At 47.0% G+C, this 16,104-nt stretch overlaps 1 protein-coding gene across 5 annotated transcripts in view; it reads right to left on the reverse strand.

Moving 5' to 3' along the window:
- erbin (erbb2 interacting protein) overlaps positions 1-16,104 on the reverse strand; it is a 50,836-nt gene that overhangs the window by 19,005 nt on the left and 15,727 nt on the right. For all 5 annotated transcript variants that reach the window (XM_079365029.1, XM_079365028.1, XM_079365030.1 and 2 more), the window contains exons 3-7: positions 5,181-5,375; positions 4,769-4,886; positions 2,353-2,431; positions 2,026-2,115; positions 1,428-1,484 (exon numbers count right to left, since the gene is read on the reverse strand). In XM_079365029.1, the coding sequence (XP_079221155.1) occupies positions 1,428-1,484; positions 2,026-2,115; positions 2,353-2,431; positions 4,769-4,886; positions 5,181-5,366 (530 nt within the window). In that variant the 5' untranslated portion in view covers positions 5,367-5,375. The remainder of the gene's footprint in view (positions 1-1,427; positions 1,485-2,025; positions 2,116-2,352; positions 2,432-4,768; positions 4,887-5,180; positions 5,376-16,104) is intronic.

Consider the following 16,104-nt stretch of genomic DNA (forward strand, 5'->3'; position numbering starts at 1 on the left):
AGCTAAACTTTCACAGCAGAGCGGCTGTGCCTTCTTAAAAACGTTCCCCCTTCTTTACGTTTTTTTTTTTTTGGAGGAGTTTGGCCTGAAAGTTTTAGAAGGGATCACGAGTTCAACAAAACAAAAGGCTCCAACCACGAGGGTCCCCGTGTGGGTGAAATGTAGAGGAGCAGAGTTTTTGTTTGGGAACAGATAGGATGGAGCTCTGTCACAGCGTGCGTGAGACTCTGCAGAGGGATGGAAAAAGAAGAAGAGGCCCACCAACACGTCTGTGGAGTCTGTCGTGTTGTGTCACCGCTCCTCGTGAAAAGGAGAGCGTCACACACGCAGCTGAAATCAGAGATTGGATTTAAAGCCGTTCGCTGTTTCTCCAAGCACTCGCTGTGAAAACTTTAATGTGGATGTTTTTTTGAGCCGACGCCAACTTCGTCACATTCTTACCTCGAACACGTGTGAGCTGCGCTGGCTCGTCTACAGAGTGAATTCACACTACTTTCACTAACTTTTGACCTCTTGTTTGTGAGGAAGGCAGCATCCCATTTAAAAAAACCAACAACGGACACTTTGGGTTCATGCATGTGTGAGAGAGAGAGAGAAAAAAGATGCAGCAGAGTCGATGTGGAAGCCGTGAAAAGACTTCAAGCTGCAGCCTCTTTGTTCACGCACACATTTGTTTACACGTCTGAAATGCTCGTGTGTTGCTCTGGCAACGTTCCCGATCATTAGTCCCTTTCTCTGTCGGGGGCTCCAGCCTCTAACGGGTCACACAGACACAGCCAGGAGGGAGATCTGCAGCACAGGCAGACCCCCGCCCGCCCGCCCGTCAGTCAGAGAAAAAGAAGAAAAAGAAAAGAAGCTCGAGGGAGGGAGGAGAAACAAGGCAGAGAGGGAAATGCACCAACGGTAGAGCGAGCGGCGCGTGAGAGAGAGAGAGGACAGAAAGAGAAAGCAACTTCTCCCACCATCACCTGGAGCTTCCACTAATATTTGTGGGACTTTTTTTTTTGTTTTTTTCCCCCCTCAAATGGTGAAATCACCCTCAGCGCTGTCTCGGCGGAGGATTATAAAACCTGCCACAGCAAGCAGCCAGAGAAAAGAGGCTCTTATGTAACAGCGTGGAATTTAATACTACAGTCAGAGGAGGGGAGGGGGGGGGGGGGGCTGTAAAAAAAGAAGAAGCAGATTGGAGGACGCAGCAGAGACACTGCAGGGGTTTGAGAGGATCAGAAGGAAGTGAGAGTGAAAACTCTCGACCTGCCCGCTCGACGTTTTGACTCGTTGACAATGAAGCCGGAGAAAAACAAGAACACACCGGGGCGGACTGACCAGATCCCATTCGTTACACAAACATAACTGATCCCACGTCAGTAAACAAATGAACATACAAATGATATAATAATAATATATATAAAAATAAAAACATTTACTTTGGCAACATCTTTAACTGGTTCTCCCTCAGCTCCAGGATCTGAAGCTTCGTCAACCTGCAACAAAAACAAACAACAAAAACAAACATCATGGTAGGTGCAACAACAACAACAACAACAACAACAACAGTCGATATGGAAACGACTAATATGGGCGCTGTTTTCCCTGCAGGCGCTCCAAACTAATCCTACATCATTCAGGGAGTACTGCTCCAGACATCCTCCTGATCTGTTCATTCAGATATGTTTCTCACACACTAATATGTGCAGGACGATAATGGTGCAGTGTTGAGGAGTGGTTTTGCTCGATCTGTCCCGTCCAGCTTGATCGACGCCTGCAGCGAGCGCTGTCGAAAAAAATAGACTCCCAGCGTGTTTGAAATGAAGCTGAGCCAAGCGGCGCCGCTGGCACGCTCCGGAGACCGACTGCACCGATGGGACAGCAGCGCACACACAAAGGAGAGTCTCATCATAATCAATACTTTATCAATGGTTTAGTGTGTGGATAATAAATTCCTTGGGTCTTGTTCAGGTGTTTCATGTCAATGTGTCTCCTCTCTAAACATTCAGTGTGACACACGGAGCGGGACAAACTGACCTGCCGAAGCTGGCGGGTAGGAACTCGAGGAAGGCATCGTTCAGGTAGAGCTGCGTCAGACTCAGGAGCTGGGTGAAGCCTTCAGGGAGCCTGTGAACGCATCACTCAATCCATCAGACAAAATCAACCCTTAAAAAGACCCGAAAAAACCAGAAACAGCTGGAGATCATTCAAAGATGAATCCTCTGCATGTGTACACTGACGTAAAACACACTGGAGGTTAAACAGAAACAGAGAAGCTCACAGGAGCTGCTGCAACCTCAGAACGGCTCAACGTTGAGCCTGAATGGAGTGAACTTCAGGTGAAAGCAGGCGGGCGGTACTCACTTAGAAATGGGATTCACGCTCGCTTCTACAACAGCGAGGACTTTGCAATTCTTTATGTTTTCTGGAAACTCCTGGATACCTGAGCAGAAAAAGGAAACGGAAGGGTAAATGCATGTTGTGTCATCTCGAGCGTCAGCAAACAAAAAAGGAGCGATGAAGAAGAAGCTGCTGCAGCTCGTTAGCGTGGTGCAGTGTGTGCTCTGCTGCAGCCTTCCTTTCCTAACATCCACACAGGTGAGCGTGACATATTAAAGAGGAGCTATGAGGGAGTCGGGTGCTTACGGAGAGAGAAAGATGAGCTGGGACTGAATCTCCAGGTTTGCTTTTGTGTCCACAACACTCAGCGCTGAGTGCTTGTGTGTGGAAGGATAATCTTCTTTTAATGTCAACACAGGGCAGATGAAGCTCCGGGTCATGAAAACACCAGCCGTCCACCGTGGACTCATCCGGCTCCGCGCTCATCCAGTTATATTAAAACCACCCTTTGACCTTTCTGCTGAGCGTGCACGCTTCTTCTCTTCTCTGCTATCTGAGAGTGAAGAGTAAGTAAAGATGCACCTGACACACCTGCAGACATGCATTAAGATGTGAGAGTGGGGCTGCCTCACGGGTAGTTGGGGGTTCGTTGCTTGCCTAAGGGCACCTCAGCAGCACTCAGGAAGTGACCTCTCCAGTTTCTACAAACAGCTGACAAACAACCAGAGCCACTTCTATGCTTTGGTCCACACCCGGAGTTGAACCGACGACCTTTTGGCTCCTGTGCAGACTGAGCTGCCGTCGTCACTCGATGAGTTTTGGTAGTGATGTTTGTGATGATGATTGGCAGGGCTGTGCACCGGGGACTCATCGATTCTTAAAGAGGGTTAACTGGGTGTGTGTGGTTCTGCGTGTTGGTCTTGCTGCAGCTCCGTGTCGCATGTTGAACATACATGAGTGCAAACACAGAAGTCATCGACACGTTTTGGTTTAAGTTGAACGCGGCTGCAGAGGTTAAAAAAAAAAAAAAAGGCAAAAAAGGAGCTTTAGCAGTAACAAGAATAAAAAGAAAGCTGCACAGTGTTCAGGGTTTAAAACTGTGAATGCTTCGTCACTGAGTGAAGCCTGGCGGACATGTTTCCTGCTCCTCGGGTAGTTTACGTGTGTTCTGATATTGTTTTGTTTTGAAGCTGCAAATCAGTCAAATCTGTAGCACGAGAGTCAAATAAATGAATGATGTCCTGTAAAAAAAAAAGCACTACGGCAGCTTTCACTTGTGCTGGAGTCGTACTCGACCATCTCCACTTTGAGCCGAGTCATGAAGGTGTGTTCTTCCTGCAGTTTCTCAAGCGGTGACGTTGTCGTTAAAATACTGTCAACATGTTGCATAAAACGCAACAAGAGGGCACAGACGCCTGATTTGATTCGTCCTTCAGCTCGGCGTAACGACAGCGAGCTGTCAGACACCTCGCTGCTGGTTCTTGTTCTCAGAAGAAGTGGAGACGAGGACGCCGCTGACAGCGGAAGGTTCCCATCAAACAGGCGACACTGAAAAAAAGGACTTCCAGTACGAAGCTCTCCGTCACGCTGAACAGTACAAATGTTTATCTTTAAAGAAGGTAAATGTCACTCTGACAGCCGCTGTCACTCTCCACACCCAGCTCACTGTTTGTGCAACAACAAGACCTGGTGCGTGAGAAGTGCACGACGCCGCTCACGTCTGACACGAGGAGCTGAAGTGAAGTGCAGGAGGGACGTCTATGAAGGTGAAACGCAACATCATAGAAGTTAAACAGGAGGTCAGAGGTCGCAGCCTGTGGGTGTTTAGGGATGAGGGAGCATGCATCTGAATCTGATGGCTAGTAGTAGCCGAGAACATCCAGCAGTCACTTGTGCTGTCTGGTGTGCACACACTGCAATTTCATCATCGCACACGGCAGGTTGCAGAAAACTCCAAATACTGTTTGAAAAGAAAGAAGACTTTCTCCCTCTGCATGTGTCGATCTAAGCTGATTGCAGACAGCTTGTGTCTGTGTCTGCTGTGAGGACGGTGTTTTGGTGCACGACAGGACCGGACTTGTCTACTTCCTTCATCCGTTACACGTCAGGAGTGTACAGGGAAGCGCTGCGTGACGTAACGTGCGGTAAATGAGACGCACGCTGTGACATTTTACCTCAGAACATCTTTGAAGCAATCCCAAAACACGAAACCGGTTACACAAGTCTCCGCTCGACACGGTTTACCGTCATCTGTAGCCATGACGACGGCAGGAGGACACGTGTGAACTTCACAGGTCACAGAGTGTGAGTGTGAGTGTGTGCGGTCAGTTTTCAGCAACATGACCTGATGCAACAGGACTCTTTAACCCCGTCCGTGCCTCTGACCTGAATCTGCAGAGAAGGAAGAGTGGTGGACGTTTTTTTTTTTTTTTTCTCTTACTGTTTTTGCTGACGTCGAGCTCCTTGAGGTTGATGAGGTTTGCGATCGCTGACGGCAACACCGTCAGGTCGTTATCTGGCATGCTCAGCCGGTGGAGCAGCTGGCAGTTAAACAGTTGCTGGTGGACAGAGAGAAGGAGCGTTAAACAGTTTTATCAAAAAGTGGATTGTTTTCCCCGAGACCATACTGCACGATATGAATGTTTAAATGGCCTCATTGTTTGTTTGTTGCAACATTCAAAAGGCTCTTCTACCAAAATGAATATGAATGAAGGACACAATGCAAGCTTTTCATGAGAGATGAACAAGTTATGCATGCATTCAGCGCCTCAGGAGTGATGCTTTCATGTGCTTTAAAGGTTTCCTGAGGAGCGTTAACGCCAAGTTTCTGTAGTTGAGCGTGTGTGACTCACTTTAGGCAGCTCCTCGATCTGGTTGGCATCGAGGTAGAGTTCCTGCAGGGTCTTCTCAAAGCTAAAGATCTCCTTAGGAACAGTCTCCAGGCTGCAGTGGGAGTAGTCCAGCGATGTTACTGCCTCCTCCTCTCCCCGCAAGCAGCGGCACGGCACCAGACGAACAAAAAAGCTCCGCTTGGACATCCTCAGGCACTGGGAGAGGAAAACACAGAGATAAGCACAAAGGGAGTAGGATCAGGAAGAGCCGAGTGAGGAGGTGGGCGTGTTTTCCGTTTTTTTTTACCTTCCACACCTCCTACGTTACACATGTAATCATTTCAGTGCAGTTTAAAAATAATCCGACTTTAAACACACACACGCACACACACAAATCTTGACATTCAATCTTTGCATCTGATCCGTGACCACGTGACTGCAGCCTTTATTTTCCTTCCACAGGAGGACTGATAACTGTCAGCAGTCGTCTCTCAAACTGAACAAACTACAAAAGTGAAGTCAACGTGTTCCTGATTCTGACCAATCAGACCAAAGATGGAGAGTCACTGACTTTGTTCAGACTGACGGCGAGTTCAAACGTATTCCTTAGTAGTCAGATAACAGCGAGCGGTCTGCGTGGGTTGTTGTGGTTACGAGGTCCAGACGTCTGTGACGATGAATTCTCGTGGCCTTGCCTCTCCCATGCAGACCATGAAAATCTCAACATCCATCATCCCCGCCCTCAAAACAATCCCACTGTCAAAGTGCGGCGCAGACCCCTCCCCCTTGTTGTAACAAGACAAACCCACGTGCAGCGGCGAGCAGCGACATGTTCTTCTCCAGACTCCACATCTCGTCTGCTTTTTGTGGAGACTTTCCAAAAAAGGGATATGTGGCTTTTGACACCGAGAGCACTGAAATACTTCCCCTTCAAACTCCAGCCCTTCTTTAAAAAGACATTTTCACACTGGGCTGTTTGTTTAAGTATTCTGTCCATGGCAGAGATGACTGTATGAGATTTGTGATGCAAAGACTCCTCGCTACATGCTAGGTTAGCGGCAGCAGATGTGACAGCACTGTTGGTGTTTTTCTGGTCGACTTCCTGCTGATTGGAGCTCTCTTGGAAGTCTGATTGTGCTTCCCTTGAAGGACTCGAGAGAGAGAGGAAGTGGGACAGTCCGGCATTTACACGCCAGGTTTCTGACAGCTGCTGGTGACCTGCGCAGACGCGGCCAAAAACAAACACGGTGGCGTCCATGAGAGTGTCTTACTTCTGCAGCTTTAGCTGGAGATGAAGTGGACACATCAGATCTGTAACGATGCATTTAATAGTGCTAATCCCACAATAAGCCACAGTGGTGTCGGTTTTCTCAGATTACAGGTTTGTGTTATAAACATCCCAGGCGAATAAGATGCAGCAATAATCTCTAGTGTTGTTCTTCATGTATGCAGGGAGATCCTGACTGGGATCCAGACTGGGATAAAGCTCATAACCAGGATACTCAAATCCATGCACATACACTTCAAGGGTTTTCTTTTTGGAAACTGCCGTTTAAAAATAAATAAATCTCATTCAGAATCTGGTGTTAAAAGGAGCCTAGTTTGTCGCAGCATCCAATCACGTGCGAGCGCTCTTCAGGGCGGAGCCACGTCTGCAGAAGGAGCTTTCTAAACAGCCTTCCTCTAAAGTACGATGTTGCTGGTATGATCTCACATCTGCAGGTAGATAACAGCTGATCCTGGATAGAGATGTGAGCGAATACTCTGCACGACTAAAGAGGGATTTAAGTTTCACTAAAACAGAGCGTCCCACAGAAGCTTGAGATGAAATGTTCATTTTAAAGTTTCCCTTTACTCTGTGTTTTTTTCTCTTGTGAGGGGAAAAAGTTGTTTTTTTTCCATAGGTAGGGGAAGAATGAGCAGCTGTTTGATATCTGGGGTTTGCTTCATCCTCGCTTGGATTGAAGCTGGGAATAAAAACGGGGAAAAGAAGTAGGCCATGAATCATTTCCAAACTCTCTCCACGGACAAATAAGGAGATCAAGAATGAATCTTTTCAGCTGTCAATCTTTTTGAAAGCTGAACAGAAAGGCGAGGGGGGGGGGGGGGGGGGGGGAACAGAAAGGCGAGGGGGGGGGGGGGGGGGGGGTAAACATGTCTGCTATGTTAGTAGTCAGTATAGTTTGGTTGAAGTTGAGTCAAGGTGGTCGTGTTCAGCACGTACAGTAAGAGGGAATGTGCGCCGGTCAAAAGAGGCTTTGTTCCTCGGAGCATGTCGAGAATGTGACTTTTCTCCCCTCTCGTCTGCAGTTCATAACTTCAATGTGTCCTGAGCCAATGACTGGGCTGGAAAGCTGTGATAGCCTTGACCTGCAGACTGTGTGTGTGTGTGTGTGTGTGTGTGTGTGTGTGTGTGTGTGTGTGTGTGTGTGTGTGTGTGTGTGTGTGTGTGTGTGTGTGTGTGTGTGTGTGTGTGTGTGTGTGTGTGTGTGTGTGTGTGTGTGTGTCTTGCTACGAGGAAAGATTTCCTGTGAAATTTGGTCAGCTGTGTGTACAACCCACGGCCTTCTTTTTAAGCGGATGTTGCTTATTATTTCATGTGCAAAAGCCGAGATGCTCTCTCAGAGTGCAAAGTAGGTGGGACTATTTTTGTAGATGCTCAAAATATGACATGACAGCTTCCACTAACGTCAGAGTAAGAAAGTGAGCGTGCACACAGGGAGCTGCAGAGAGCTTTAAAGCGATGGAATCACTCAGAGCGCCATCGGCTGCCTTCTTCAATCAGGCTGCTGATAAAAATCACGACAGTATCAGAAACACTCAGAGCTGCGATCGTCCTTCAGCAGCGCCGTGAAGAGGTCTGCTGAAAATCTGAACAAGATGCACTCGCTAACTTTGGTTTTTCCTGACTGAACTTCGGAGCAGAGTCGAGCGGTCAGGCCTCCCTGTATCTGCAGCTCATTAGAAAAACACTTCATGTATGCACACGAGGTAAGCACTACCCACAGGCTGTCAGCCTCCCACACACTCAGCGCTCGAGCAGCAGGCAGCTCATGTATAAATACTCGGAGTAATCTGGTCTATCACCAGAGGGGATGACAGAGGGCTTGGCTCCGCTCGCCCCCCGAGTAACAAGAGCCGAGCGTATGAATGACGCATGTGATCCCGAGTGGGAGGAGAGGCGGTGGGATGTGTTGTTGGAGAAAAGTGGGTGGCGGTGGGTTATTGAGAGTTATGCAAGAAAAAGTAATCAGGCGGGGCAGGAGCAGATACGGCGATGAGAGAGAGAGAGAGGTTGTATGTGGTGTGAAAGATGAAGTCGACGACAGGAGAAGAAGCAAACTGCATGGAGTGAACATGTTAAAGCTGGTGGAAGAATTTCATCTCACAGTCGACGGAGCGATAATGTTTAACGGGCTGAAAATGAGAAGGCAGGAGAATCCAGATCTGAGAGTTCACACTGACGGCTCTGTGAGGCTGCATCGTCACGCTGCTCATTATAAAATCAGTTCAGCATGCTAAGACGCTAACGAACACAACGAGCATTAAATACGATGAGTGCAGCCGAGGCTGCTGGGAGTGTCGCAGGTATTTGGGGTTTTTCTTTTTTAAGGACTTGATCCAGTTTCTGTCCGTGTTACAAAAATAGGCCCAAAATAAAGGTGCCCCCCCCCCCCCCCCCCCACGCTGTGCCTGGAACAGGTTTAAGTATTAAATGTTGGGCACAGCAGCACATGCTAACAGACCGATCCAAACACAGGCATCAGAAGAACAAAGAACACTGCAGCCTGAAAATAATCGTGTTATTTCAGAGTCACTACATGAAAACTTACATTTAAGGATTTTCCCCACACTTTGGGAACCACAGATTTATAAAACCTAAGTTCTTGTTTGTGCAGTGTTCAAACATCAGTGGCCTGATGTTTGAAGAAGTGAAAACAAACCCCCCCCCCCCCCCCCCAAAAGAAAAATAACTTCTACACGCTTGTTCATCACTTTACCACCAGGTCACATCCCCTCAGTGGGACTGAAGGTCAAAATCATTCTCCAACATGGCCGACACAGGAAGTGAAAGTGAAACACTCAAATATCTGTTTCAATTCAGACCACTTGGACTCGACAGAGATCCTGACAGTTTATCAACGGACACAGAGGAGCGTGGGCAGAAAATGTCAGACTTGAACCCGGTTCGATCGGCGCTGCACGCCGTCAGGGAGGAGAGCTCCCGTTCTTTGCTTACTGGCTTCATTTAATTTGTGATAAATATCAAATGGACTAAACTGTTTTCTTTCTTTGGCTGTAAAACAGACTTTTACTTTGTCGTCATCATCGTTCTCTTACTGTGCGATGAATCTCCTGAAACTGAAGGTGGAACATTTCCCCAAAACAAACGAGAGTCGATCAGATTATAATCTACACCATATGATGCGTGGCTTCCACCTGTGGCTTCATTAACATTTAACAACTTTGCTGTATTGTTCTCAACTTTCCAAACAAGATGAAAGTAAACAACAACAGACCCTGAATCCCAACCTTCTGGATTAGCTGCTTCGCTAATCTGAGACTCCTCCTCCTCCTCTCCGTCAAGTTGGATTTACAAGAGGTAAAGTTTAGTTTAGCAGCTCCCACTGGGCTGGCAGCCTGTGATACCCAGTAAACAAAATTAACAGATACATGTATAAAGCATGCATAATTCCTCCTACATTTGCATAATGTATAAAACAGCATAATGTAAGATCTGTCAGCTTTTAGTGCACTCGAGTGGCGCGCTGCACTGATGGCGTTTCTCCATCTTCTACCCGTTTTATTCTGCGTCTTCAGAAAGCAGAAAGATTCCCTTCAAAGAAATACAATGAAAGGAGGGAAAGAGGCAGGACAGCGGTGGCTGTAATCTGGAAGGCAGCAGACTAATGAGAAGCGGACTGCCTTCAACAAAGATAAGCTTATCCACTGACCTACATGTTACTGGGATGATCATCCGTCCACTTCTGAATGGAGAAAGTTCAGAAGCACTCAGCGGAGATTTCCAGACATGTTAAGCTCTTGGCTGAGATTTTCTTTTCTTAGCCGACTTATTTAAAACATTTACTTCGACGTTAGGAAGAGCTTGGACCGACGGCTGTGAAATTGTTAAAAAGCCTTGACTAACGCTGGCTGGATCTTTTGAGAAAGGCTAAGATGCGTGGGCATGTGTGAATGGTGCACATGTGACTCGGCTGCCTGGCAGTGATCCCCGTGGCTTCCTCTGTGCAGCAGAGAATTAAACAGAGCAGACCCAGAACCCAGGGAGAGCCAGGAAACCACTTCCATGTCACAACCCTTTCTCCCTGTAACCCAAGTGGCTCCTGGGTCAGTGCTGTTGCTATAGAGACCGCGGCCAAGACTACGATTGGCTCTCCCGCTTCTGAATTCATACGCCGAACAAACAGCTGAGCTTGCTAAACTCCTAATAAGGCTTCACGTCGATGGATGAGCGACAGAAGAGAGCTCAATAAAAAGGTGATAAAAAGACGGGAAACTGTTCCTAAAAGAAAGTGGGAGAGAGGCGGACTGAGATTGAGACGCTTGGGTGTGTTTCCAAAGATCGCAGAGTTCTTTCGCAGCGGCCAACTAACACTCCCTGGCCTACTTCTGCTTTGGAAAAGTGTTGGGAACAAATTAGAAGGTTGTAATGTGTCTGAGCTTCAAAAAAAGACCCAAATTCCAACAATGTACTCGACCTAATTGGGTTGTTTCAAACCCATAACTGAACAGAGGAGCCTTGTGAAAACGTGAAACAGGGGGGCACTCGAGTATTTTAAAATCTGAGCCCTCTGAGAATATTATGGGATCTAAAGTTTTTGGACTGGATCCTTTTGGACGATGCACCTTATCAAAGTACATCTATGCAGTGGAGGGATTGTTTCTGTTGTTTTAAATAACCAGGTCGTCATGTCGCTCCGTCTAAAGGAGGCCGAGTCTGTCGACACCAACAGCACATTTTCACCCTGACTCCACCACACGTGCTTTAAAACAGCTGAGCTGGCTCTTTATGTTGTGCACTTATTTATCTGGACATTTGCAGATTAGCTCTAAATGTGCGATATGCTGTATTGTGGTTGGTTTCTGTTTGTTTTGTTTTGATCTGTTGGTGCTAATGAGGAGTGATCCTAATTGGTGCAGCGATAAAGTTCATGAGATGTCCCGACAGGTGTCGGTGAAAAGTCGTCTCCCACGGATATAATCTGTGTGTTTGTCAAAGGAGAAAAACCTCGCCAACAGTTCTCTTCACTTACAATGAAAAGTCCAGTATGTGTGTGTGTGTGTGTGTGTGTGTGTGTGTGTGTGTGTGTGTGTGTGTGTGTGTGAGTATTATTGCTGTAATGTTGTCTCGACAGATTTAATAACAATGTGACCCCGTTAGTGGTAACAGTAAAAAAACAACAACAGAAAAACAATCAGGCAAATTTGCTCTAAGAGATTAGCGTGTTGTTTTTCTGCACGCTGAAGCCATAAATGGGACCGGTGCCACATTAAGAGCCCAAAGCAGGTAAGAAGATGGCTGCACGTCTATAAGCAGTGTGTACAGCTGTTGGTGTTGTGTCTGTGAGTGAGTGTGTGTGTGTGTGTGTGTGTGTGTGTGTGTGTGTAAACGGTTAAGCGGAAACGAAAGTGCAGCATCCGACAGCGGCGGGGCAGCTTGCGTTATTTATAGCTAAATAGTGCTGGTCTGCTTGATACAGCAGAATGTGATTAGTAAGGGGGGCGAGCTCTGGATTTATGAAAGGAGCTTTTGATCCAGATTGCAGGGGACTGGTACAGGGTTTCTGGGCCAAGGCTGAATTTTTTACTTTAGAGGTTAAGGGAACATAAACAATGCAGGAAGAGACACAAAAGCCTGCAGAGCCTGTGGGATATACTTGAACTGCTTCTGTCTGTGAAGGAAGCGGAAAGGAAAAGAAAAAAAAAAAAAGTTCCCTTCCTATCAGCGGGGCGGAACGCCAGCGGGCCACAGAACTGTTCTCTTCCCCTTCATATACTGTAGGTCTGGTTCTTCTCACACGGGCTCATGGCCTTTCCCAAAGAAGCCCACTGTAATGTCTACTGACGAGAAAGACTGCAGGCTGTTTTTCATTTGATGAAAAACAAACTATGAGGGGCTGCTTTTGTCCGTGCATCTGTTAAACCTATGTGTAGGGTTAATTAGGGAGCCTGTCTCTTTAAAGAAAGGTTGCATCCTGGGTAATGTATGCATGTAATGAATTGCTAAAGTTGCTTTTTACACTTTGCACAAAAAACTCCTGACAAACTTTTTCAGCACACGGCTGAATCTTCCAGTCAGACTGAAGCCGGAGTTTCCCCCGACACGCCAGCCGACAGGAGAACGCAGCAGGATCTAAATCAGGAGAATTCAGCTGGAGTGAGCGGGAGGAGGTGGAGGCGTTCACCTCCATCTCTGTGCACGTCTGCACGCATGTTCTCCTCTTTGTTCTTCTCAGCTCTTTTGTTGTTTCTTCATGGTCTTGCCTCGAGAGACCCCCGCGATGACAATCTAGTTCTAGATCGACATATTCACGAGGAACATACCGGCAAAGAGAACACAGTGAAGGACTTTTATCGTGTGCTCAGAGATGACGCTGTAAACGTGCGTATGGTCTTAAGCCGGGCGCAGGTCGCAGGATATAAAACGCCGCCGCCGCCGCCGCCCCCCCCCTCCCCCTTGAATATTCCCTGCTGCGTTGTCACATCCCCTCACCTACGCAAAAAGCGTCATATTACATCACATGAAGAAAAACATATTTTTCTCGTCTCAGGGCAAAATGAGGGCTGGATTCACGACCATTCAACACTACTACCATGTTTCTAATGATACACAGCTTCATGTAAATGGGTGAAGTATCCCTTTAACTTCACACATGAAGCTTATGTTGCTCAGATTATTATATATCAAGCTCTGCTGGCTGTTTTATTCTTTGCTTGCATTATCCATTTATCCGATCAGATGTATTCTTCACACGTTTTGACGGCTGCACCCAAAAAAAATTATTTGTGTAAGGACGTGGGGATTCAGGTGGGTGGGACGAGTTGTGTACAAGAAAGTCCCTAGTGATGCGTTTCCTCTGGGCGACTCATTAACAGCATCTCATCCAACTCCAGCTGGCACAGCAGGAGAAGTGCTGCTGCTCAATAATGCAGTGAGATATTGAGTTAAGAGGACAAACTAAGACAAACAGAGAAATGTCTGCATGCTGCACGCCTTCAAACCAAGGTCACCAAGCAAAGAGCAGCTTTTGACGCAACCGCTGGCACTCTTCCCCCACAGCGCGGCTCGAAAACAAAACATAGCAAAGCAAGCCGTGAGTGCAAAAAGCCAAGTAACAGGAAGAGACGGCTGGAATTACAGCTGATATGAGTCCAAAAGACAAGCCTGTTGTCAGGATCCGCAGTGCAGCATGGTGGAACCTGAAGTTCCAGTTCTCTCTCTCCTCTGGGTTTTGGTTCTCAGTGGTCTTGCGTGTCAACAGAAAACAAAACCACGATTGTTTTCTTTGAATTTGTGAAGAAATGAGGGTAGGTAATCTGATCTGTGACAAAGACAAAGTGCCCTTTACAGCATCCTCCAAATGTTCAGCTCTGAGCCGGCCCGATCGGCTCGATAGACCCAACTCATCCCCCAGCACCAGACTGGAAGCTGTTTAAACATTTACATGCAACCTCCACACATTCCTTTATGTCAGAAGAGGACTCAGGAAGGCTTTGTAATGAGTCTCTGATAAAACAGGAGACATCGCTGTTATTGCTGCAGCAGAAGGTCACCGAGCAGGCTGCAGCTCTGCAACAGTGTGCAGTTGTTTTCATGTTAAGAAGCTCATTAAAACAACAAGCAGGTCATCAAGTACAGAACACACTGCTGCTTGCTGAAATACTTGGATCAACACCAAGAGTTCAAGTATCACAAGTATTCGCTGTCTGTTTCACAACCTCCAGAATTCACCATAAACACACACTCACTGTGTGCTCAACGAAGCCGCCTCCCACATTCGATGACGTTCAGCCTGAGCTCGGCCAAACGTTTGTTGTGCCAGAGCGAGTTCTGCTTGGTGATGGGAAGTGTTGTCACCAACGACTCCAGACCTGTGTTTGATCATCGAACGTGGTCTGATGTTTTCCTCTGACACTGATCTTCGGGGCTGCGAGCTGAGCTGCCTTCAGTGTTAATCATTCACAAGGAGCTGAACTTAGTTGCAGTTTTCTTCCTCCTCAAAATCAAACATACACAGCAGTTAAAGTGAGTGAAGCAGTTACACATCAAACTGCAGACTCGGCTTTAACAGACAAGTTAAAGTGAACTCAAAAAAGAAAGAAACATTACAGCGTGGTGAGATGATTAACAGCTTTAGCACATTGAGAGGGTCCGTTGTCCTGTAAAGAAGACAGTCTACTGATCTGGTGCTCCGACGGCAGCGACCAGGAGAGTTTGGGACTCAATGACTGGATGCTATTGAGACTGGTGAATATGGAAGCGTGGAGAAAATATGATCATAGTGAAGTTAAACGCCGAGTTCAACCTGACTGAATTCTCAGGTAGCCTGCAGCGTAGGTACAAGCAGTAAACGTCACTGCAGTGGGTTTGAACAACCCAGGAGGAGGGGCCCGGTGTGAATGCTCACTCCACCTTTGGTGTTCCTACAAAGTGTTTGTTTACCTTTTAACACTGAGCTGAAATAAGCTGAAGATGGAACTGGGTCTGTATTTTCCTCCCTGTGAAAGATCTCAAACTTCCTGCATCTCGAGCGCCTTTCCTCCCATTCCCTTCGAGATGAAGATCATAATTACTCTTATGAATAATTCCCACGTTATTTCACTGACACGAAATGTGCCGCGAGCGTAATGAACGCTCGTCTTATTTTCACATCATTTGTTCAGGCCTTCGCGGCTCCGAAGGTCACCGAGGTGTCACGGATCCCCCCCGGAGAACAACAAAGAAACGGGAATCAAAAGCGTCCACTTCCAAAAAGGTTCCGTCCTTCGTATCAGGCAACGAGGTGATTAATGAGCACGCTTATCTTCTGACCTTTCACGCAAGCTGTTAACAGTCCTGTCCTACAATCCTCTTAGTGCTGAAATGTCATTATGGGAGAATTATGTACAGCGACTCTTCAAAGGCATTTTAAGTACCGTTAATTGATTAATCCATGAATAAATCTGCTCCAATATGTAAGATATCTGATCAGACGTGAAGGAAACCTGCTGTGTTGAAGCTTCTCTGACAACAATGCAGCAGCCAGTATGTCCTCCTTCTAACTTTAGATCCCCCCCCCCCACACACACACACACAGCCGCATTTTATTAACTTAACCGTGACCTCTCTGTCCCCCCCCCTCCTACCTTTCCACACATCAAAGGTTCTCGTCATATGATGCATGACGAGTCTCACTGAGCTGACATAACTTCCACAATTCATCTTCTATATTTGAATGTTCTGCATGAAAATCAGCAGCAATGCATCATCCAATCTGCAAATACAGAACGCATTTAGAAATAAGTCAAATACACGTCACACACTTACTGAAGGTGTTGAACAACAAACGCATGCATCCTCCTGCTCCTCGAGAGCCACTGTTGCAGTTGCATGTTAAACACTGAACATATGTCGACGTAATAGTAACAGTCGGAGCATTTTAAGAAGCACCTGGCTGAGTGTCTGAAGAAAAAAAAAGCCACTTCCTGTCTGCAATTCTGCTGAGATGAGCAGCTGGGTATCCTGTGAGACGAGCTCACCGCAGCTGACAGCTGACAGCTGACGTCAATCATCAATTTCTGTATCGATGCAAAGAATGTCAAACGCTGCGGCGCCCCGAGTGTCGGCGTCTCCGTCTCGTGTTTGGACGTCCCTGCTTTCAGTCTCGTGTTTTTTAAGTATCTCATGAATTAATCATTATTTCTGTAGCGCAAGTGTCGTCTC

The sequence above is a fragment of the Symphodus melops genome, assembly GCF_947650265.1.
Source record: "Symphodus melops genome assembly, chromosome: 16".
In the NCBI taxonomy this organism is placed as follows: Eukaryota; Metazoa; Chordata; class Actinopteri; order Labriformes; family Labridae; genus Symphodus; species Symphodus melops.